Source organism: Rhodamnia argentea, chromosome 3, assembly GCF_020921035.1.
Source record: "Rhodamnia argentea isolate NSW1041297 chromosome 3, ASM2092103v1, whole genome shotgun sequence".
NCBI classification, from domain to species: domain Eukaryota; kingdom Viridiplantae; phylum Streptophyta; class Magnoliopsida; order Myrtales; family Myrtaceae; genus Rhodamnia; species Rhodamnia argentea.
The window spans coordinates 14,455,595-14,479,760 of NC_063152.1; the positions used below are offsets into that span (position 1 = coordinate 14,455,595).

Consider the following 24,166-nt stretch of genomic DNA (forward strand, 5'->3'; position numbering starts at 1 on the left):
ACCTATACCTTCTAAGGATTGTTGCTGATTTTGCAGCGAGTAATGTCGGCTACCACTGGATGCACTACCAAGCATCCACAGACAACACTTACAAAGAAACACTTGTTCGACGTCTCCTGAACAAATTCAACTACACATTCTTCAAGTTCCCGCGCAATTATAGCACCAAACGAATCGGATTCAAACTTCAGCTCAAGTATTACATCAACTTATCACAATTCGGTTGTGCCAGCCATTACCTGATCTATAGCAAGCTGCATGAAGCCCAGAACCTCAGGAGAGAATCGTTCACCCGGAGCCGCGTTATCAGTTTCCATGGCGTCGGCTGGCGGTGGTAGCCCGTCGCCTCCACTCGCCGGTCTCCGTCCCCTTCGGTTCGCTAGGCTCTTTTAGGAAGAACTTCTTCTGTTCGTTGCCTCCGTTGGCAGGTGCCTATCTTCCATTGGTTAAAGCTCGCTGGTGTCGGATGAAAGATGAGCAGCCGTGGTATTGAAAGTGGCGTCGATGGAGTTCGAAGTTTGCCTACGGTGGAGGAAAAGGGAAGGAGCTTAGAACGGGAAAATCAAAGAAAGAAGGCGGAGAGAGAATTAGAAACAAAAAAAAAGAATAAATAGAAGAAAGAAATACAAAATTAGTTCTAGGATTTGTATGCTCCATTATTTGGAAAAATTTTTTTTTTTTTTTTTTTAAATAAGTTGGTGAAGGAAAATTTTCCTAATAAAGGTGCAAAAAAAAGGGATTTTTTTTTTTTTTTTTTTTTAGCATACGCACTAGGAGACCACAGAGTTCTCCAGACAAAACTAGCACAAACTGTTCAAATGGGAAAATTGTGCTTTGATGTGATTCACAGCCTGACACAGAGTATAGTTTGACGCACCAACCTAGCACTATGTCATCACACACCAATAAAAAATTTGATCATGGACTCGGACGTCCACAGCCTGACAAGATCTCTCGCAAATTGAGTTCAGACCAGGAACTAACAGCATGACACTATGCAACACCAGTACAGCTATAGAATCAGTAATAATGTGCTCGTTTAAGGTGCTCTGTACATCATCTCTAATATACTGTTGTCATCTCTAGTATACATTCGCAAAAGGATGCTTATCCAGTGAGATATTCAATTCAATTTTCTCTTGGGAATTTTAACGAACACCTGGCGGGCTAATCATAGCAACCACTACAAGTACATAAACCTCCAAATTCTAGCCATCTCCATCGAATCAATCCCACAAAACAATTCAAAATAACCCTAACATCCCAAAATCAAAATCAAAGAATCAGAGTCGATTTCTCTATCAGTCTATCATTTGGAAAAAGGGGAAGATAAGCGCAGGAAAAATCATTCTATGAACCTGTAGCGCTCAATTCTGTGAAGCAGAGTAATGGCACATCACAGAGAGTCGGAAGCGAGGGAGTCACCGTAAAAGACAGGCCCTAGAGTTTCAAGGAAGCAGGCATACCCTTCAAACCAAAGACGTAGAGAGAGAGAGAGAGATGCCTAAATTTTCAGGTCAACTCTTTTGCTACGGTTTTGGTGCTGCGACCGACCTAAAACATATATTTTCCCGTTTTACACATTTCTTATTTCACTTTTTTGCAATTTCTTCACTTATCTATAGAATTATCTCGTATGGTCAAATAAAAAGTTTCAAGATATTTTGGGAATAAAGTTCAATTGCAAAGACTGAGACGACCCAAAAAGCATTTGATTATGATGAACTTTGTAAGCTTACCTGGATCTTGAACATTTATTCATAAGAACTAAATTCTTCACAATGGGTATGGTCAATTTATTCCCGCAGATTTTCTACATACATGAAGACGCATCTCTAGGTTATACGAGGGTTTCATCCAAAAATAAATCTTTTATTGTATCACCAAAAATCTTAAATTGAATTTATTATACCATCCATACAATTTTTTTGGTCACGGTGGGATATGAGGAAAATGAAATTTAAAGCAACTTCATAATTTCTTGTAATAACCATAACGTATTTTTATCACGCTAGTGGAAGTGTTGGGGGTTTTGATGGTAAAAAATATTGGAGGCTACAGACATACTCTTCAATAATCTTTTACCATCAAGGTAATTATTTTTATCTATTACATCCCCTATCGAACCTTCCTTCTCTATAAGATATCTCGATTTTTCTATAAATTTTCTTAGGCGATCGAGCTACAAAAATGTAGTTTTTTTTATGGTCGAATACAAAAAAAAGTAGTTGAGATCGGGAAGAAATCGTTGAAGTTAATAATGGAAACTTCAAGAAGTAAAGTGAAAAGTGAAATCACCGAGCAAAAAGCACATTCTTAAAGCAAGCACCGTCATTTTGAGCATACGGCACAATGGTAATTTCTCACAATTGGCAAGTCACAACCTTTGAATTTGACACTTTTTAGGTACCCTTCTATCCTGTTTCCTTATTTATGCTAGCCGTTAATTACAATCAGTCGCATTATTTGATGAATTTCGAAATATCATATTGAGCGAAAAAGCGCAAACATTCAAATCGGGCAAAAAGATAACACACCGTTGTCTAATTTTGGACTACTTGTGTACTCTACACTTCCAACATGAGGGATCAAAATCATCAAACCGGCAAACTGGCAATTCTTTGTTGAGCTCGCTGTCTTTCGACTAGAACAGATACAGATTCCCAGTTCTCTCTGTATCCAAAGGACAATTAGAAGGGGTCAAGCTTTAGAGTTCAAGCTCACAGCAAGCTCCCAAAGATTTGTTGATCAGAATCAAGAGAAGCAGAGGCGGGTTTTTCTCAACGAGTCTGTCATTCACATTGGCCAACATACATTCTGTTGTTAGAAGGAATGGGGAACAAGGTAATCTGCACGAATCAAAACACGATTCGGGGAAAGTGCATCTGCCAGAGTGAATAATCTGGAGCAACTAAGCAAAGATTTGATCCTAAGGCAAAGTGAATCGCTGCTGCTAACTTCTCGGTTCGAGGATTGCAGCGTCATTTTCTGTGACCGGTGTCTTCAAGCAAGAGAAGGGATTTGAGAGGAACTCCTCAGCCGCGCATACAACGTACCCCAAGTGCTTGCAGGTTGGATTTGGTAAACTTTGCAGTCTAGAAGCATCTCGGCAACAAGAATGATTTTGGAGACTTGAGAACCGTGAAAGCGCGAGAAGGGTTCTAATAGTTCATGAAATGTCGACCAAGCTAAGTAACGAGTCCATTTAAACAGGAAAGATGAAGAAGTATCCGAGAAGGAACAGCTGAGTTTAGAGGATGGTTCCAGTTCTTCAGCACTAGCGTAGCCTCAAAGGTGACAACGGGACCTGAAAGAGTAGAGTTACTCCTTGATAAAAATGTAAAACCAAAACCCGAAAATTATGTCCTGGACCCAGTTATGACTTCAAGCAATCCACAGCAATTCATCCATGAAGTCCTTCTCGCCGCTCTTGGAGTCATCGGACACTCAGGCTGCGGAGCAATAGCGCAACAATTTTATTAAGCGAATTCCATTTCTGATGCATAAATTTTGAAAAGGGCCATAGAATTGTACGCAACAATTGATCGAAAACAAGTGACGTACCGGCTTCTCTGCTGAACTCGCCATGTGCAAGCTCTCACTCTCTCCATTGCACGACTCCTTTGTGGACTCAAGCCTCTCAAGGGAGATACCTGCGCTCTCCAGCTCTCCCTGGGTTTCCTCTTTCTTGACAACCTTAATTGTAAGAACACCGCTAGACTTCAACTCACTTCCTTGGCCATCAGTTTCGTCGCCAACAGCTTCCTCGACATCCCTCCACTCGATCTGTGAATTATCTCCGGCTTCCACTTCCTCAACAATCTGCACAACCGCATTTGACTCTAGAGGCTTGTTCATAGATGCGAACGGAGGAGACAGCGATTCTCCACCATTCAAGTCCTCCTTGTCCTCATCGAATGAGCGAGGGTGGTCCTCAGATGTTGGGGAATTATTCTGGACACCGCCATCACTATCCTTCTCATTTTCGCTTATCAGATCACCATTTTCTAATTCAGAAAGTACCCAAAGAAAAGGAAACGAATTAATGAAAGAATTCACCGACCATCCAACCACAAAACAAAAACGAAAGACAACAAACAAACAAAATCAGCATACAGGTTTAAAGGGCTACGAGCTAAATCAAGATTGGGAATTTTTCAAAGATAATCCATCAGATCAGCCCACACGCAGCCAAATGAACAAACACCTAGCGAACCAAACGACATTGACATATACCCAACAAGCGAAATTGACAGAGAAGAGGAGGTGAGAGGTGAACAATGCAATTGATGATTGAGCGAGAGAGATCACCGGGAAGGTTGCTGGCGATTTGGCTCTCCAGTTCCTTCTTCTTCTTCCTAGCGGCTTTTCTCCTTTTTGCAGCTGAAGCCATGATAGCCCTCACTCAAATCTCACACCCGACTCTCTCTCTCCCCCTCTGTATGCCTGTGTGTGAGAAACAGAGAAGTTCTCCTGGAAGTAGTTGGAAAGGCAGGTGGAGACGAGACAGTCGGAGTGGAACCTGCTCAGCCTGTCATGCGTGCGTTCGTGTGTGAATTTCAAAAGTCTTTCCCTCCTCTCCTCCCGAAAAGCATCCGATCTCTCCACATAGTGATGCGTCGGCTTGGTTGCCCCTTGAAAAAAAAAAAAAAGAGTGAAAATTACCCACAAAACACACTAAACTTCCAAATTGTCTTAGGCGTCCGTTACACTAGCGATGTGATATAATTAACCAATAGCATAACCGACGTCTTGCCTCTCGTCTTATGTGGCACTTAAATTTTAAAAATACTAATTTTGATTGACTTGTTACGCTGGGTAACGTTGTTTCTTGATAGGACCATTTACATGAAAAATATTCTCGCTTAAACTTTGGAGGAGTATGCATTTTCATTATACTATCAACTACTTGAAACTTTCATTTTGTTACTATTATTAATCATCTACATTAAAAGCGACTTTTCGAGGTTTTCATATTAAAAAAAACATATCAAGAGTAAAGTATTCCTAGCCGAGCCATTTTATATTAGCCATCATAGGTGTGGGGTTTGATTCCCATGCCCTACAAAGAGGCAGAGCAAAAGTTAGAACGATGAGAATTAAAGATAGGACAAAAAAAAAAAAAAGCAAAATCTTTAAATTTGTGCACACAATGAACGGCAACAATGTTGCCAGGCTTGAATCCCCGCCTAAGCCTACAAATAGCTTCGATATAATTCCCCATGTTACCATAAGATAAGCGAGGGCGCAAAAACAAGCTCGAGATAAGTTCCAACGGATGCAAACAGAGCTCCGGTGACAATGGATGGCTCATTCAATCGCCGCCTCCTTCAATTTGACGTTGCTTAACCTCGCAAGATTCCGAAAAAAAAAAAAAAAACTCGCAAGATCACCATCCGACAGGAAGAGAATCTCGGGACGGTCTGTGTTTACCTGTAAATGAAACAAGAGCACGAGGAAACTGCACAATCATAAGCCTCTAAGGAACCCGTGAGAGGCTTCAAACCGACCAAACGGTTGCTCATTCCACAAAAGCTTCCACTACGGATATTGGGATGTTAAGAGCTATCTTCCAAGTGGTAAATCCAGCAAGAGACACATGACATGAATACTAAACAGTGAAGCTCCGGTAATTAATCAAACAGGTCCATTGACCTTGTCTAATCTCATATATGAAAGTAAGGGCATAAAGGAGGTTCCTCTCACTGTTCATTTATATTTGGAAGCGTCTTAGATTCCAACAGAATTCCAACAATGTCGAAATTATTCCAACGATCATTACCGGTTTAAGAATTCTTCAGGATGATGATGCCAAATAAGGTTTACTAATCACATTTTTATTTGCAAAAAACATTTGTAACACACAATATAATATTTCAAAGCATCTATGATATTTTCTTCATTAATATTTCAAGAATTCGCCGTCGATGGGCGAGGCCGGCCGAGACCTCGCCGGATCTGGGCCGGCAAGGCCACGAGGCTTGGCCTCGCGCAGCCACGACGAGGCGAGCCGCGAGCTTTGCCTGGTCGCTAGCATCACCTTTGGCTAGAGGAAGAAGAAGATGGAAGAAAAAAAATAAAAGTAAAATAAAAAATTCAAAAAAAAATCGTTAAACTATCATGTCGCCGGACGGCCGGCACCGGCCGGCTTCCATGTCGATGGCGGCATGCCAAAATTGATTGGATGGACTGAATTGATATAATTGCAAAAGGTTTAAAACTGAATTGGTAAAAAAAAAAAAGTTTAGAACTGAATTTGTACAATCGCAATAAGTTTACGACTTTTTTGATAATTTTCCCGTCAAATGACATATTACATATTTGTTTGGAAGTGTTCTTGGAAAACGAGTATAATTCTCAGCTTGCCCATAAAGTACTTCTAGAAGATTCAATGAAATTACTGCTAAAGAAATATCATGTATAATAAACACCTTAGCCAAAAATCTAGTTTTAATAAAAATTTACTATCTCGGTTCTCGCATTTATTTCTTCAAATGCTAGAGGATGGAAAAGTGAAAGCTTCATTTTGACACTTCCACAAACAGAATATATATATGTAGGAAAGTGATTAAAAAAAAATGTTATCTGGAGAGCATTTGAAGAAGAATGCTCAATTGACCAAAAGTGATTCAGAACCCCTTGTAAAAAAACATGGTCCGTAAAAGAAAGATGTAAGACTCGAAAACACTTGGGCAGGAAGTTCAGAGTTCTCCATCCGAACACTCTACATGTCAACAACAAAAGAGATATAATATAAAGGAAAGAGAGATCATTTTCACCTTATTGAGAGCAGAGAAGTTACCCATAAATAACACTAACTACAAATTACCCGAACCACATAAAGCACCGGGAGCCTCTATACTTCCAGCTCGGAAGCTTAATTTCATCGCAGCTTCCCAAGGGACAAAGCCGTGACAATGTGCCCAGAGTTTGAAATGCCACCATCGGCTACGAGCGGCGCACCATATTGAGAAGCAAGGGATGAAGCCTTGCGGACAGCAGTAGCCTGAAAAGTTTATAAGAACGAGGTAATTACACAAATCCTAATTAGAATGAGTGCTTAATGGAAGCAATTTGAAGGAGGATTAACGAAATTACTTTGAGGACTTATACTCGTCCCGTCATCTCAAGACACAGTAATTGGAAAAGAAAGAATTTTTCTATGAGAACTTACTGTCCTTAGGGTATGTTGTCTAAAGAAAGATATCATGCAATGCGATCTATCATACTAAAGCGCAGAGAACAGAAAAATTCCAAGTGGCTTTGCCCGCCCACGTCCAATGGCGCAGACCTCCCGTGTGGTACAAATAGAACCAGATCCCATGCCAACCCTCAAACCTCTTAAGGTTTAAGTGATTTAATTTTTAAGTATTTTATCATTCCCTCTCATGTTTAGTTAGATCTTTTGACTAGTATTAAGTGTGGACATACTTAATAGGACAGGCAAATGGGGCCTGAAAATATTTGAATTTAGGACTTCTTGCTCTGATATCATGTTTAGATTTTGTGGACCAATCTAACTATTTGAAAAGCTTAAGCTGTTAAATGAATGCGTGGTTTAATATTTAAGGTCGTGTTTGGTTGTCCAGACATTTTTGCTGGTTAGGATAATGTCGGAGAGGATAAGGATAGAATGGGAATTTAAAAAACATCCAATATTTTTTGACATCCAGATATGACATGGATTCAAATAAATATCATCCAAATAGATATTTGATTTGTAGGATTAAAATTAGAAAGAAATCGTGAGAATAAAACGAACCCTCTTCCCCGTGACTTTGAAGACGCAAATGAAGGCGCCATCTCCTTTTGCTGATGCGGGAGCATTGCGCTTAATCGATCCTTCCTCTAGCTCAACTCGTATTTCATCCGATTGAACCAACCAATTCATGGTTTATGTTAGCAAAAGCTAATTTCTGCTGCAATTTAATTATAAGGGTTCAAGGATAAAGCTTGCTGATTATGCGACATAGTCGTTGATTTACAAGACTTGTTGTCTATTTCGAGACTCCCAATCAACTACATAATGACTGGAAGCTGTTCTGGATGATTTCTACCGTCGTTTGATGACCTTTTACTGCATCTTTTGGGCTACTCGGGCTAGTGCACGAATTTAAAGGGCCTCATCAAGTTCCATGCATCTAATAATTAGCCTCATGCATTAAATCATTTAATTCATAGCTTTTTACGAGTCTTTATTGTGGTGTTACTTTTAAGAGTCATAATTAGGTGGATTCCCCAAGAGTCTTTTGCTCTGTTCGGAGATATCTTTATAAATAAATGTGTAATCTTATTGTAAAAGACGTACGATTTTCATGAATGGGAACATACAAGATTTGTCTTTGTATAAGCAAATATCTTCGAAGAGTGGATAACTCATATTTAATTTGTTATTATTATCCTCGAAGAGTGGATTTCTCTTTGGTGGTGAGCCAATAAGCCATTTATCCTCGATCGGTGGTTCAACCTTTAGGCCTTGATAATAAGCTTCTCTTATCTTAAATTCCTTTATTCTTGTCGGATGGTTCGTCCTTTAAGCCTTGATAGTGAACTTTGTTGATCCCAATTTTTGTTATTGACTAGTGGTGCATCCTTTGTGCCTATGAGGTGATCGTAATCTATCATGCATTTGCATTCATCTATTGACATACATTCCTTACATTCTGATATACCGTACTTCCTTCAACAATATCTCGAAACACACTCGCCCGCACCCGTAACGGCATCAAATTGGTAACAGAGCTCAAGGTTTAACTCGTTTAGAGTGATTCCTTATATTGTCAATATTCTATTTCATCTCATTCTTTTATAGAAAACAAGAAAAAGAAAAGAACGGTCCAGCTCAAAGAGGTTTGACTTTGGAGTTGACGTATTGGAGAGAGTCTTTGACCGCCTAGAAAGTCCAACGAGACAAGGACAACCCACAAGACGCCCTAATGATCGTCATTGACGTTATGATTTTGACTCTCGTCACAGTTCTAGAGATGATGCCATTTCCATTGGAAGCAACGACACCGATTCGGATTACCGAGCCCGGAGGATAAGAAGAGGACGTGAGGAGAATGATCATGAAATTAAAATGGAGCATCAAAATTTGAGGGATTGACTTCATCAATTGGTTTCATGATATCAAATGAGTAATCGACTTCCGCTCATACTCAAGACGAAAGGCGAAGCGAAGTTGATGTTTCTCAAATTGAAGAAATATGCTTCGCTTTGGTGGGAAAACTTGAAGAACCAAAGGGTTCATGATGAGAAAAGCCGAATCAAATCATGGGATAAACTCAAGAAACTCATGAAGAAGAGGTTCATGCCTAATAACTACAGGCAAGAAATGTTCCTCAAGATGAATTTCCTCCGGCAACGTGAAATGGGCGTTGAATAATATATAAGATGAGTGCATCATTATTACAATTTCTTTTGAAATTTATATAAGATTTCTCGAGGTGAATTTTCTCGAAAGAGTGATGACGATGGATAACACCGCAAAACCGATCGTAGAGAAAAGACCCTGTGGTCTATAAAAATATCCTTAGAGCAAAACAAACACACCCTTTTGAGTTCTAGCAAAAAGGAAAAAAGAAGAAGAAAAAAATAATAATTACAAAGACAAAGAAAGTGAAGGAGTACAAGGAGGAAAGAGGAGTGAAAATGATTTCTCCTTTGAAAGAAAAAAAAAGAATCATTTTCTCTGCTTTTGCATGTATTTTTCTATTACTCAAATATGATTTCCTTAACAAGTTTATTTTTTGTGAATCGGACGCTGAAAAATCTGGAATACTTGTTCTTGAAAATGTGGGGGATGTTCTTACTTTACCCAAGAGGAAGTTATTTTTTGTAAAACAAAAGAAACCTAAATATCCTCATTTAATATTAAATTCAAATGAGGTAATGGGAAGAGACGTTAAAACTATGAATTGAGATCCTTAGCTGTTGTTCTCAAGGGATTGCCCTTGCTGGAAATTGCAAGTCAACGAGAAGTTGCTTTTGAAAACCCTAGAACCCATACTCGTGCCTCGTTATTTAATAACTAAGCCTTTGCTTTTTTACCATGTCGAACACCCAAAAATTGGTTCTCATTCCAACATAAGTTCCAGAATACATGATCGGAATCAATGACAAAGGATGCACGAGATTCTTTCTTGATAATGTTAGAATCGGTGAACCAAATGCGTGTGCGCCGGGGTCTTTCAATTAGGTGCCACGGCATTGACGGGGTGTTGTCCGATGCCGAATGTCTCGCCGAATCTCCATCCCTCCTCCCCGAACGCTGCTCCCATCACAGCAATGGCGATGCCACCTCCTCCCCCATTGAGTGATCTTATTCAGCCTTCGAGTTTAGCTTTGCCGATGTCGACCCTATCAATTTGGGGCGAGTAAAGGGCTCATGACCAAACGAGGCTATGTCCCATTCGATGTTGAGCTTTAACAAACTCAATTGTAACATCCTGTATTCCGACTCGTTTTTGAAGCCTTGAATAAATGAAAAGTCTCATTGATGTATTTTAGTCTAATCTCACTCGGAATTGATCCCTCTCGAGTACACTAACCAAATGGGAATGACTAGCTAGGAAAATCAAGTACGTGGATCTAAGAACTTGATCTTGGACTGACTCTTTGGCCATGAAAATTGTCAAGGGAATATTTTGAACCAATATAGGCCGATCCTAGAATGATTAAGGAACGATTTGGGTAATACCCTACGCTTGGATCACGGGTGATTCCGTTTGACCTCGTATGGGTTCCGAACGTCCCTAAATTATTTTCTAACGTCGTGTCTATCGGGACTAGTGATTGACCCTTACAATTGAATCACAACCAAAGTTGCCATGACTCGAGAAATTCTTAAACGTGATATTAATCACGGGTCGATACGCGTAACTCCTAAAAACCGTCCGTTAGTTTGAGATACGCTGAAATTTCAATTGATCGAGATTGATCGCGAATCGAGCTTTAGAATTTGACGTCGGACCTTCAGGGGTTTCAATAATTAAATTTTGGACGTTTTCTCATCCAGTGTATAATTTCTTCGCGGTTCGCCCCAAAGGGTTCAAGAAAAATAAATTTGGACTGGAAATGGGAAAAGACTCATTTACCCTTGGAGAATACTCAATTTTTCACTTGGACTGAAGGGTATTTCGGTCAAAGCACCCCTTGGCCGAAATTAGACTAGTCTTTGTGGGGGGAATTTCCATTTTTGCCCTTCTTGACTTTGAAGACCCAAAATATCTCTCCCAAAAATTATCCTAACCTTTATTAGTTATTTTTTTGGCCTTCTTCTTCATTAATTCAAGACAACTTTCTCTCTCTACCTCACTACCCCCTTGGCCGAAAATCTCCCTCTCCCTCATCCTCCATTACTGAAAAATTTCCAAGCCACCGCCGGTGTCGCCTTGAACCGCCGGAGCTCAATTCTCCACCGTGAACCGCCTTGAACCGCCGGAATAACTTGGGTTGAAGCCGATCAAGGGGAGTTGCCGGAGCCGCCGGTTGGAATCAAAATCTTCTCTCGACTTCTCATCGGAAAATTTGCTAGAATTGTGGTAAGTTGGTTTCTAACCTTAGATTATGTATCTAGGTTGCTAATAGACATTAGATTGAGTAGTTCGGTGAAAAAAATTGTCGGATTTGAGCTTGATATTGGCTTGGCCGAATATGAAGGGAGGAGAGAGAAAAAAAATGTGTTCTTGCATGAATAGTGAATATGCATGATTGTTAATGGAGGGCTAGGATTTAATCTTGCCTTTCATGCTTTAATCTAATGGCTTATATTGAATCTTGCTTAGGAAGATTGATCCGACGGCCGAGATTAATTCCTGCTTAGTGGAGATTGATCGAGTGGTGGAGATTTATTGCACGTAGGGATATTTTAATTGTAGGGCCCAAATTAATTGCCACGTTACTATAGTCTATTTTTATGGTACGTATTAAATGTACGTTAGTATAATTTTGATCGTACGGTGGTTATTAATTGTTACGTTGGTATAATTTTGATCGTGTGGCGTAGATTAATTTTTGTGGTAGTATAAATTAATCGTGTGGCCCGATTGGCCATTGGCTTAGTGCGATCTAATCGGGTGATCCCGATTTATTATTTATTCAACGTGAGTGAATCACGTGGTCCCGATCGAGTATTTATTCAGTATATTTAAATCGAGCGGTCTCGATTGGGCAGTGGAGGAAAATTAGAAAGGTCACATGGTCCCGATCTTTTGTTGGAGAAAAATTTGTGAGATTGTGTGGTCTCGATCTGCTAATCAGGAAATTTAGCATGATCACGTAGCGAAGATTGATCGATCGGAAGGAATTAAGAGATCGTGTGGTATCGGACGAGAGATCGAGGAATTATTATTGTCATATGGTCTTTATGAGGATTATTTGAGAGGAAATGTGGAATTATGCCCTGAAGCGTTGTGACGCGGGGTTCGTATTTTATAAGACCATATTTTAGCCTAAGACGATATGACGCGGGCTTTGTTATTATTATTTTACCATGAGGCGTTAAACGCGGGGTTGTGCTTATTATATTATCCTGAGGCGTTAAACCCGGGATAGTGACCAGAGGCGTTATTACGCTAGTCTGGACTATATAATGGCCCGAGGCGTTAGTACGCGGGTCTGTCCATTTATAATATAGCCCGATGCGTTAAACGCGGGCTTTGGACCAATATGGAATTTTATATGATAGCCTGATGCATTAAACGCGGGCTTTGGATCTACGTGGAATATTTATATTATAGCTTGAGGTGTTAAACGCGGGCTCTGGAGTACGTGAAATATTTTTATGACGGTTTGAGGCATGGAACGCCGATATGGGAGTAATGTGGAATATTTGTGAAGGTATGGCAATTTTTGGAGAAGCAATGGAATATTCTGAATTTTATTTGTGGAATTTTTTATTAAAGGAATAATTGTTGGAAATTGCTCACCCGGAGCGTGTTCGGAGGCACTAGCGACCTAACTTAGGATTAGGGACTTTCTTACCGAGATTTATTCTCACCCCGTCGTGGGCTCTCTTTTTCAGACCTTCCGCCTCAACAATGAACGGCCCGCCTCAAAGATTTGGGATTCCTTGGGATATAGAAACCGTAGTGACAGAGTACCCCGTAGGGGAGGACAAGGTGTACAATAGGCACGTTACTACCATTTTGGCGGACACGGGAGAGCTCTTTTGGAAGACCCACATGTACGTGGCGTGGATGTACCGCCACGGAGATTTGTCGGTGGGTCCGCTAATTGGCTTCGATATTCCCTACGATGGTGTTGGGGAGTGGGACCCCACTAGCATTGCACCCCCGGATGGCGTAGTGATGCACCCCGATGCTGGCCCCGACGATGTGGAGCCCAACCCGGAGGTCATGGCGTCCGAAGAGGATGGGGAAGTTGTGGAGCCTTCTGATGCGGAGCAGCCACCAGAGTTGGACGAGGATGAATTGGCAGCCATAGATGAGATAATACCTGATAGCGAGGATGAGGCCTAGGGTAGTTAGCCTCTCGACTTTCGTAGAGTGTTTTATTTTGGAAGTGTAGTGGGCTTCAACCACGTAATCTTTTTGTTATAGGTGGTCATAGGCTGGTATAGTGGCCTCTGAAGCCCTAGGTTTGAAAGTTGTAACAACTATGTATATATGTACACAAGTTTGTTTTTACCATCCCAAGTTATCGTAGTGTTGTTGGTTTCGTACGGGGGGTTTCTTTCAGCTTCCGCACGTGATTTGTTTTTGTTGGCCTTTGGATCCTAGAGAATAGTACACGGTTGTGGCTCGAGGGAATATTACGAGCTCGTAGGGTTCGGATCGTGACATCAATAATTTAGGGAAAATAACAATAGAGGGAAAAAAATACTTAAATAAAATTTAAACCGGCTCTTCACTATGTATCGCCCTTTCTTGAGCAAATGAAAAACGATAAAAAGCGCGTGGAGATTCCGGGACGAGCGGAGTAGCATCATGCGTAGACAAAATCAGTCTGAAAATTAATCAAAAAGAACATGTTTAACGACAAAGCAGCCACGTCTTGTGCACAATCAAATGTTGATTGCTTTTGCTTCTCAAATATTTTTTTTTATTAAAGTTTTCCCTTACGGACAAAAGATCCATAAAACCAATATTGGGATCACCCAATCATGATTAGATTGATAGGAACGTGTGGGTTTCGTGGCCAATCCATGTTAAAGTCACCAATTTTGTTAACAACTGTCGAATGAAACTATGAGGGCGAAATTATCTCACTAGGAAATTAGAAACATATAGAATTTCACATTCATTGGAGCAAACATTGCAAGCATCGGCATCGTGATAATAGGCTGGCGAGGGTAGCCCAAATCTAGATGAGAGCTGTCTCGCCAACTATGGGCAAAGGCGGCCTCGGTTGCGGCTAGCGAGGCCATGGCCGCCTTCTCCCGCCCCTACAATGGCCCATGCGGTGGCTGGCGAGCTATAGTGACTGTCACCTACCACAACTCGTCGTCAAGTTGGAAGAGAAAAACAAAAAAAAAAGGAAGAAAGGGAAAAAATGACCAAAATAATAAAAAAATTAAAAATATTATAAAAAAATAGTCAATGTCAACGATGACGACCCCACATCAATGTTCACCGGTCAAATGGACTGAATTAGCACAAATGCAAAATATTTAAAACTCAATTGGTAAAAAAAACTAATATTAAATTGACATAATTATAATAGGTTTAAGATTTTTTTGGTAATTTCCCCTATCGATACATGCTATAATCTTCCTATTAATTGACAAGGTCACAAGGATGACTCTGTAACTGGAAGCGAATAGACAATCTACTAGAAAACAATTCAATTTAAACAACTAACCTGATGGAGGCTATATCTCTTCTAGCAAGGAGCATCTAAATTGGAATCGGGCATAGGTAGATTTGATTAAAAGACGGTCATAATCCAACAATAAGCTAGCTAGCCACTGAAGGTATTGCAACATGAAAGAGCAAAATTAGCAAGCTCCCATTATCTCGCTCCAACATAGAATCTTGTGTTAATTCTAGCATCTCCACTACCTTACGTTATCATTATGATATTTCCAGCGTCTCCACTAAGCCGGCAGCTTCAATTGCTGTTCGGGAGTCTTTCCCTGCTCGTTTTAGAAGACAAATATACACCACCAGACCTGCGGCCCTCAGACGAACCAGATCCCGAAATTTGGTCGAGAACAGCCTCCTGCACGGTGACAGCTTCCTGTCGCAACCACGTCAACATAGTCAACATTAGAACCACTATTGCTACATCGAATGATGATTTTTGGATTTTAATTATCCAAACCCAAGTTGACTTCTTCAACTCACCTTGAGTTTGAGTTTCAGGCGATGGTAGACATATTAGAATTAAAACATGATATTTTTGTGTGAGAGATAATTGTGATGTTCATGTTGATTTTCTTCATCTCTCAAGATTGCGCATATATCTTTAATGGATTGTGCATGTCTTAATTGATATGTTATCGTAAATAGTTATCTAACGAATACACAGAAGATTCCCCAATTCAATTCTTCACGTTATTCTTATATTAATGTAAGACTAACTTCCTCATTATCGGAAGATGCAAAATAAAATTAAGTCTTGTTTTGTGAATTGAGAAATATTTAAATGCTCCCAAAGCACCACGTATGCCCAAACAGATCTCCACTGGCTAAGTCTTACTAAGTTATTGTTTAGGAAGGAAATAAAGAATTTCATGCTACTCGTTTTAAAGTGATTGGTCTAATTAAAGTCAAAGAAGGTTTGCATGCATCTAATTCATGTCTATGGAACTCAAATACTAAAAGGAGTAAATAATCTCAATTTGACAGTGTCATATCTAGTGTTAAGTTCCTCGTTCGTAAAACGCTTCAAAATGATTGATAAAATCACGGTTATTCATATTATATTATGTCATTTTTTTCCCATAGTATAATCATATTTTCACGGAATAACTAGTAATTCAATGATGATATCACGTTCCTCGCCAGTTGTAGCATTGCTCGCCTCTCTGTCGCGAGCCCCGGCCGCCTTAATTCGGCAAGGAAAGTTTACATTGGTCCTTATAAATGACATTGTTGATAAAGACTTAATTGAAATACACAACTTTTTTTATTCATGTCTTTTTATTTTTTCATTTTACTTTTGTAGGATGTATCAACTTGACTGTTATGAATATGTATTTGCACAATCTTCGTATTAAGTATTTTTTATTTGATTACAATCAAATAATAGTACATCAAATCTGAAAGAAACAAATTCATGTTTTAATATGATGAACATGCGGAAATATGATGAACATGCCTAAAGCGGAATAAACTTGTATCAGCGATCGGAATGCAATCACAAGAGGGTACACACCCGCTGTCCACAGATTAAGAGCCTCCTACAAACGGTCTTGCAAGAATCTGTCGTCCGAACCAATGCGAGAGAAGTTCGAGGGAGATCGTTCTTGAGAGAGTTTGGAAGAGAGGGAAAATTTACGTAGAGAAACTGACGTACTTTTTCTCATCTGTCATGTTATCTACAATTCAAAAGAAATAACGTCCCTTTTCAGAAACCTCCGCTAACTGCCTCTAGTAACCTCCCTCTGCTAACCGCCTTTGGGTGACCTCTCTCCGGTAACCGCTATTTGGTTTAGCCCACTATGGGCGAATTAATTAATTCTAACATCTCCCATTTGCACATTATGGGCTATACACAATACCCTTTTCTCTGCTAGTTTTATATCGGCAGATAATCTATGCGACCAGCATACACCGAGAGCTCGTTGCCATACATCCGTTGCGAATATATAATAGCTCAAAATTGGACATAATCAAAAGTAGATTATCGTATGTTGTACCCTAGATCAATCATTCACATTATATCTCTCTCGGTCTCTTTGAAGTTATGATATGTTGTACTCACAATTATGATTACACAAAATAATCGTAATTGACTAGTTTGTGAGTACAAAATTATAATGTGACTCAAAGAATAAATCGATCTTCCTCTTTTCTTAAATCTCTCAATCTCAGTTCAGCTCGCTTTTCTACAAATGTCCTATTATATCGAATCAATCTCATGACCATTGGTAACGCCCTAAGATAACAAACACTAAACATAAATCTTGAGAATAAATAAGAGTCATGAGGGCACGAAATGAGGAATGGTAATCCTCGAAGTCTCACACGACTTTAAAGTTGAGATAAAAAACTCTTTGCCAACTCTCATTGATCGTCTCATGCATACATAGTATGAAATACGTATTGCGGTATTCTCTCTTTCACCATGGAGCGTATGTCTTTCCACTTAATACCATACGGATGATAGTTCAAACATACCCAATATCTAACTTGAGTTCACAAATCTACTATGTTCAAAAGTATATATCGGAACTCGCATCTAGCAATAAAGATAGATTAACTGAAATACATGAGTTATTTCACTTTTGGACATAATTAAATAATAAGTTCTCATCTTAACATTTTATTAAGGCAACATCTATATTTTGAACTCAAGCTCTCAACTATCACCTAGATAATGAGCTGAAAATTATCCCATCTCTGTTCATCACGTAGTAAATAGATGCGATTACTCGTGTAAGTTTTAACACCCATAAATGTTATAACAAACTCATAGGAAATAATAATGACAAACTTCATCAACAGTGAACATTTAGGGACAAATACAATATCTAGTATATGACATTCTATGCAGTCCTAGAGATTTCACATGACTATGGAAAGCATCTTTAGGGTTTCGTCATCGGATTTGCTAACATTCTATGAGTAGATACATACTGTATGTGCACATCCTTTCGTGCAATCATGTCCTTAACAAAGTTATATTTAATGTCTATGTGTTTAATCTTACAATGGAACTTAGGATCTTTAGTATAAGCTATTGCTGCTTGGCTATCACAGTATACTAAGATTGGATTAGCAACATCTTTAGTAATACCCAAATGATCCAAAAATCTCCTAAGCCAAACACTTTCTTATGCTGCCACCGATAATGCCATGAACTCGGCTTCCATCATGGACAAGGTTATAAACTGTTGCTTCTGGCTGCTTCAAGATATGGCACCATTAGTTAATAAGAACACAGTTCCAGAAGTATAGTTTCTCTCATCTAAATTTCTTGCCTAATATGTCACGCCCCGATCCTCGAGCACGCGGCGTCCCTGCCATCTCGTCCCTCGGGTCATAAAGGATAGCGTCCCGGGCACGCTACCGACCCTTGAAATTTATTACGCATGCGGAAATGTATACTCTCCCAATGTATAAGTATAACAAGGGTAGCAAGGTAGGAACATTCATAACAGTCAAATAACGAAATACGATCATCGATACAATATCAAAAGTGGGTGATAACTAACCCTTCGTAGCTCTTGTCCTATACAACCCCATAACTTGGGGCGGCTTCCTAAGACCAACAAAAAGGTAATAGGGTCGGGAAGGGTTCACTTCTCAACTACCCCATAAAGAGGCTATATGGCTACAGCCATCGGCATCAACTCCAAAAGATCCTAAACTCCATAACTTTGGACCTGAAAAATGTTAACCACGACGGGGTGAGATACTTCTCGGTGAGTCGACGCCTAAGCTCGGCTAGGACGTTGACTCGTTTCGAACGTCCTATCAATAGATCACATAGTACGGAGCAGATATTTCAACCACATGCAACTTACCCGCCAGGATGCCACACGTATAAAACAAAACAGACACGATATGACGGTTGCAATAAATAATGCAGAAGTGACATGACAATCGCGTTAAACAATCTAAACAATCCATGACGTGACAGTCATAGCGGTGACTCCACTGACAGTATATTATATCAATCCACACACAAAACACCACTCATTGTCTAATTATTGATGGTTAAGACCATTCGATCAGGCACACTAGTCGGTTGGTGCCAAGACACTAGTCGATTGGTGCTCTTTCTGGCAGTACCAGGCATCGTCCCTTACTTCCGGCGACGGCATCTAATAGTCCGTGTAATTCCGATCGTCACAGAACGGATCTATCAAGAATCCCTATAAGGGCTTCGGTCCTTCACTAGCTGCGTCCCGGCATCCGTTCGGTCGAGTACAATGACTGTCGTGCATCCGATTCAATCAAAGAACAGTGATTGTCGGGGATATCCAGCCAATCGGAAGACAATGATTGGCGGACCAACCATCAAATAGCCACACCAGCATGTCGAGTACCACTCAACTCTCATTTTCACATTTAGCCATTTACCCGTATGAGCAGGCTCATAGACTCGGCCACGAGCCATTTCATGCCAAACATGCGACTTGAACCCACATATGGTCACATAGATACACACATTATCTACCAAACTTTGCATATAAACAGAATGCTCATCCCTCAATAGTCGACAAATCAATTGGCAATCGGTCAAAGCATTTAATCAAATTATCGATATAGACGATCGATCAAGCACGATCAATCAAATCAATAACACATATTCGATCCAATTAATCCCAATTTATACGTCAACTTAACAAGATTCAATCTAATCTAGCAATAATCCATCCCGACTTGTTATTCGATCATATGCTCGTCTCTAGCTTATCGCTCGCTCGCGATCAATCATTGACAATCATTAAGTCACCCAATTTAATTCCAATTAGTCACAATCGAACTAACTTAACTAATTGGGGCCATTTAGCCTAAACCAAGGCTTTACCCTAAATCGGCCCTAACTAATTTACCTAAACACCCTAAAAATATAATTAAACTAAATTCGAATGTAATTAGCGTCCTAACCAAGGATTAGAGGTCAACTCACATTCAAATAGGTGAGGCGAGTGCGACGGCGATCCTTGAGAACCTTCGGTGCAAACCTCGAACTTGATTGGATCGTGGGCCCAAAACCTCGGATAATGAGTCTAAACTCTTGATCCACTTGGCCCACGGGCCTAATAAAAGGCCCAATCACTTTGCCCAACACCCTGGATCACGGCCCAAGTCGGTTTGGGCCACGGCCCAGCTCGTAGGCCCACTGTTCAGGCCCAAATGGAGCTGCCCAGACCAAAAACAGGGGAAATTGAGGGGGATCCGGGGCTGTTTCGTGGATTGAAGGGTGGTGGTTGGCTCCGGGGTCGACGGTGGATGTCCGAGGAGGCCGGGGAAGGGTGATGGTGGTCGGTGGTGGCACTCGGTGGCCGGAGCTAGTGCCGGCAGTAGCCAACAGAAGCTGCAGCAGGCAGAACAGAGCAGAGAAACAGAACAGAGCAAGCTGGTCGGGGCTGTTCCGGAGCTCTAACGTCGTCGGGACTTTGCAGGGCTGCTGGAAAAGGTCTGAGGGAGTGTTGGGAGGTGTATGGTGGTCGGAGGTGGCTGGAGAAGGCGGCGGAACAGCGGCGGCAGCAGCTTCAGGCGGTGCAGGGCAGAGCAGCGAAAAATAGAGCAGGCAGTGACAAAACCGGCTGTTCGTGACTGTTTCGGCGAGGCACGGCTGCGACTCGACCTGGTGGTGGCTCAACGGCGTCGGAGGAAGTCTGTGGAGGTCAGGGAAGGGCGGAGCTGGGCTGAGGAAGGCCGAACAGAACAGAGAAGCAGCAACAGCAGCAACCCGGCAGAAAACAGAGCATGCCGCTGAGGCTTCTCCCAGCCGGTTTTCCGGCTACTCCGGCGGCGCGGCGGTGGTCCCGCGGTGTCGATGGTATTCTGGAAGTGTTGTAGTTGTTCTTGGTGGCTTTGGGGCAGTAGAGATTATGCCCGGAAAATGAAGAAAGAAGGAGAAGAAAAGATGATGGTGAAGTCGGTTAAGGGGGGGCAACGTGTGAGAGAGTGAGAGGGAGAGAGAGAGAGAGAGAGAGAGAATTCTGGAGATTTTTGACCAAGGGCTGAAGTGATAAGGTGGGGCCCACTAATTATAGTCTTGTCCACTAGTTCCTAAAACCCTAGGGGTAGTTTTGTAATTTCACACTTTGGCCAGGGGTATTTTGGTAATTTCACACCCTGGGTAATTCGGGCGTCCGAAAACCCGACGGAGCGTTATTTAATCCAAACTCGAGTCAATTTAGCCTGAACGAGGATTAATATGAAATTTTCTAATTCTAAGACGCAATTACTCATTTAATCGGAATTTATTCCAATTCGAGTCACGGTCCCGGAAATTTCCGATTTCCGATTTCTAATTTCTTAACATCCAACCTTGGGCATCAAATTAAAATTTTCTAGTCGTTCCATAGACTAGATTTCACTATTTTGATCGCCCAATTTTTAGGGTGTTACATAATAAGCATTAATATAGCCTTCAAGGTGCGGATCACTTCCTTGATAGCTTAGTGAATAATCAGCGATAGTTTTTAGATACCTTAGAATTCTCTTGATGGCGATCTGATGTGCTTGACTTGGATTGGATTGGTATCTACTCACCATTCCAATTGCATAACAAATATCAGGTCTTGCACACAACATAATGTACATCAAGCTTCCAACAACACTTGCATATGAAACCACTTTCATTCATTTTTGCTCTTGTGGAGTTTTAGGATACATCCTAGAGCTCAATCCTTCACCTTTTGGTATAGGAGTATCAATTGGTTTACAATTTTGCTTATATAATCGTTCAAGGACTTTATTTATGTACGTATCTTACGAAATAGATAACAACCATTTCGAACGATCTCTTGAAATCTTAACTCCAATAATATACGTAGCTTCGCCCATATCTTTCATCTCAAAATTTGAAGATAGCCAACATTTGAATGTCTTAACAAACTCGATATTGCTTTCAGCAATTATTATATCATCAACTTATAATGATAAGATGACAAATTGATCTTTCGATTTTTTGATAGATACGCAATTATCCTTATTAATTATCTCAAAATCATATGCCACTATGGTATTATGAAAACGTATATATCATTGTCTCGAAGACTTCTTAATGCCATATATCGATCTCAAAAAGTGACATACCTTTTGTTAGTGACCTTCTGTAAAAAACCCAATGGATTGTTCCATGTAAATTTTTTCTTCTAATTAGCCATTAAGAAAAGCATTCTTTACTTCTATTTGATGTAATTCAAGATCCAAACTTGGCACTATTACCATTATAAGACGAATTGAGGTATATCTTACCATAGGAAAAAAAGTATCTTTATAATCAATTCATGCCTGTTGGTTATACCTCATCGTCACAAGACGAGCCCCATACCTCTCAATCAAGCCATCAGCTTTACGCTTTATCTTGAGAACCCACTTGCTCCTAATAGCTCTACGTTTTTTCGGAAGATCAACATGTTCCCAAACTTGATTTGATTTTATCGACTCCATTTCTTCTTCCATTGTTTTCATCTACTTTTCCTTTTTAGGGCAAGATAGAGCCTCATTTACATTCCTTAGCTCATCTTTTTTTTTTTTTCGGATATCCAATTAGTCCTAAATTTTTAAATTTTATCAATTTAATCATAAACTTTTGTGTGAAGTTTCAAACTAGTACTTTGAGAAATTATTTCCGTTATCTAGCACGTCCTATCCAAATGCACTTGTAATCACCATTACTAAATCTCACCTTGATTGGATTGGTCTTCTCAAACAAGCCACGTGCAATCATTCTTATAGACTAACTGTGTTGAACAATCATATCTGCTACCCATGAAACGCAGGAAGCGACATCATTGCCGTTTCTTGTTTTGCCATGAGAACAAGGAAGAGCCAGCAAATATACAAAAGTCAAGCTAGTTGATCTAGTCATTTGTTTGACCGAAAGCGACAATTCTTTACAATTGTCCTCACTGTAAGTTCCAAATAAAAAATGGAAGGCCCGGATTGATCGGCGTCACTTTTTTTAATATTTTGAAATTTCTTGCCAAAAATCTTTTCCTCCTTTTAAAAGGTGATGTGGATGAATCAGGCGTCCCATTTTAAAATGAACGGCTCGTATTCCTCAATGTCACCCCACCTTTATGGTAGGGGATTCGGTTCCCCCCATTTTTAATGATATTTTAATTTGAGACAAGTAGAGTGGTCTGCCCACCGGTAAAGAATATTTCCCTAATGTGACCACTCTAGGAGATACTATGTAGGGCCTAATACCCAAAAAAATCTCCAACTCTAATATTTATGATAATTATATCCAAAAAAAAAAAATTGTCTCATAAAGAACCCCAACTTTTATATTTGTCCCAATTCTACCGGTCTAATACCTAAAAAAAACCTCAATTTTAGCATCTATTCCAATTATAGTAAAAAAATGTTTGTAACATAAAAAGCCACTAACTTTTACTTTTATCCCATTCTACCACCATGATCCTTCCATTCATAATTGTTGTTAGTTAATCCTGCTTTGCTCGAATTTTCTTGCCGAACTTACCAATGAATTTCAAAATTTAGAAACAATAGATTTCAAGGACAATGATATTTTAGATAGTTCATCCCAATATCTCCATGTCTAGCCGTTCTTTAGGCTATGAAGTGCCAAAGAGAATACAAAATGCGCTGTCTTGAGTGATTATATATCTCCCGGCAATATGCAGGGGAAGCAAATAATAGAAGAGAAGTTTGGGATTTTTTCTTTTCAACTTTGCTGAGGTGTAGTTCATTAATGAAGTGAAAATGTCACGTGAGATTAACTAATGGTGATTATAGACAGGAGATTAACGGTGGTAGAATTGAGACAAAAGTAAAATTTGAAAGTTTTTTATGAGACAAAAAAAGTTTTAGATATAGTATGAGACATATGCTAAAGTTGGTGGTTTTCTTGGTACTAGGTCGATAGAATTGAGACAAAAGTAAAAGTTTAGTGTAAAATTGAGATAAAAGTAAAAGTTGGAGTTTTTTATAAGACAAAAAAAAAGTTTTAGATATAATTGTCACAAATGCTAAAGTTTGAGTTTTTTTGGATATTGAGCCCACTATGTAGATTAGTGTTTTCTAGTGACGCTTGGGATAGAAAAAGCCATTGCATAAAATTACTTTATAAACAAATAAGATGAATAGGTGCACGTTATTTTCACTAGGATAATAGAGATATGAATTTCAAAGATGAACTATGTGTCAAATGAAAATAGAAGGTTTGTCGCAAAATCTTTTTTTAATCATATCTAGAGTGTCCTTCACTTCGTTTGTATTGAAACGTGTCAAATGAAAGAAATTGAACTTTTTCTCATACGTAGTTTGCTCTTCACTTACTTTTGTGTTGAAACTAAGGGTATTTTAGTCATTTGATATTGATA

At 39.8% G+C, this 24,166-nt stretch overlaps 3 protein-coding genes across 4 annotated transcripts in view; all 3 read right to left on the bottom strand.

The window, feature by feature from the left end:
• Window positions 1–24,166, bottom strand: part of LOC125314483 (tRNA-specific adenosine deaminase TAD2-like) — a 636,221-nt gene that overhangs the window by 425,884 nt on the left and 186,171 nt on the right. The window lies entirely within an intron of this gene.
• Window positions 1–24,166, bottom strand: part of LOC115729247 (disease resistance protein RUN1-like) — a 1,053,956-nt gene that overhangs the window by 313,727 nt on the left and 716,063 nt on the right. The window lies entirely within an intron of this gene.
• LOC115757311 overlaps window positions 3,337–24,166 on the bottom strand; it is a 211,644-nt gene continuing 190,814 nt past the window's right edge. Inside the window, exons 1-3 of one of the 2 annotated variants that reach the window (XM_030697491.2) lie at window positions 4,312–4,474; window positions 3,565–4,007; window positions 3,337–3,452 (exon numbers count right to left, since the gene is read on the bottom strand). In XM_030697491.2, the coding sequence (XP_030553351.2) occupies window positions 3,360–3,452; window positions 3,565–4,007; window positions 4,312–4,393 (618 nt within the window). In that variant the 5' untranslated portion in view covers window positions 4,394–4,474 and the 3' untranslated portion in view covers window positions 3,337–3,359. Of the gene's footprint in view, window positions 3,453–3,564; window positions 4,008–4,311; window positions 4,475–24,166 lie in introns of those variants that run through there. The other variant, XM_048276857.1, reaches the window with a different exon arrangement.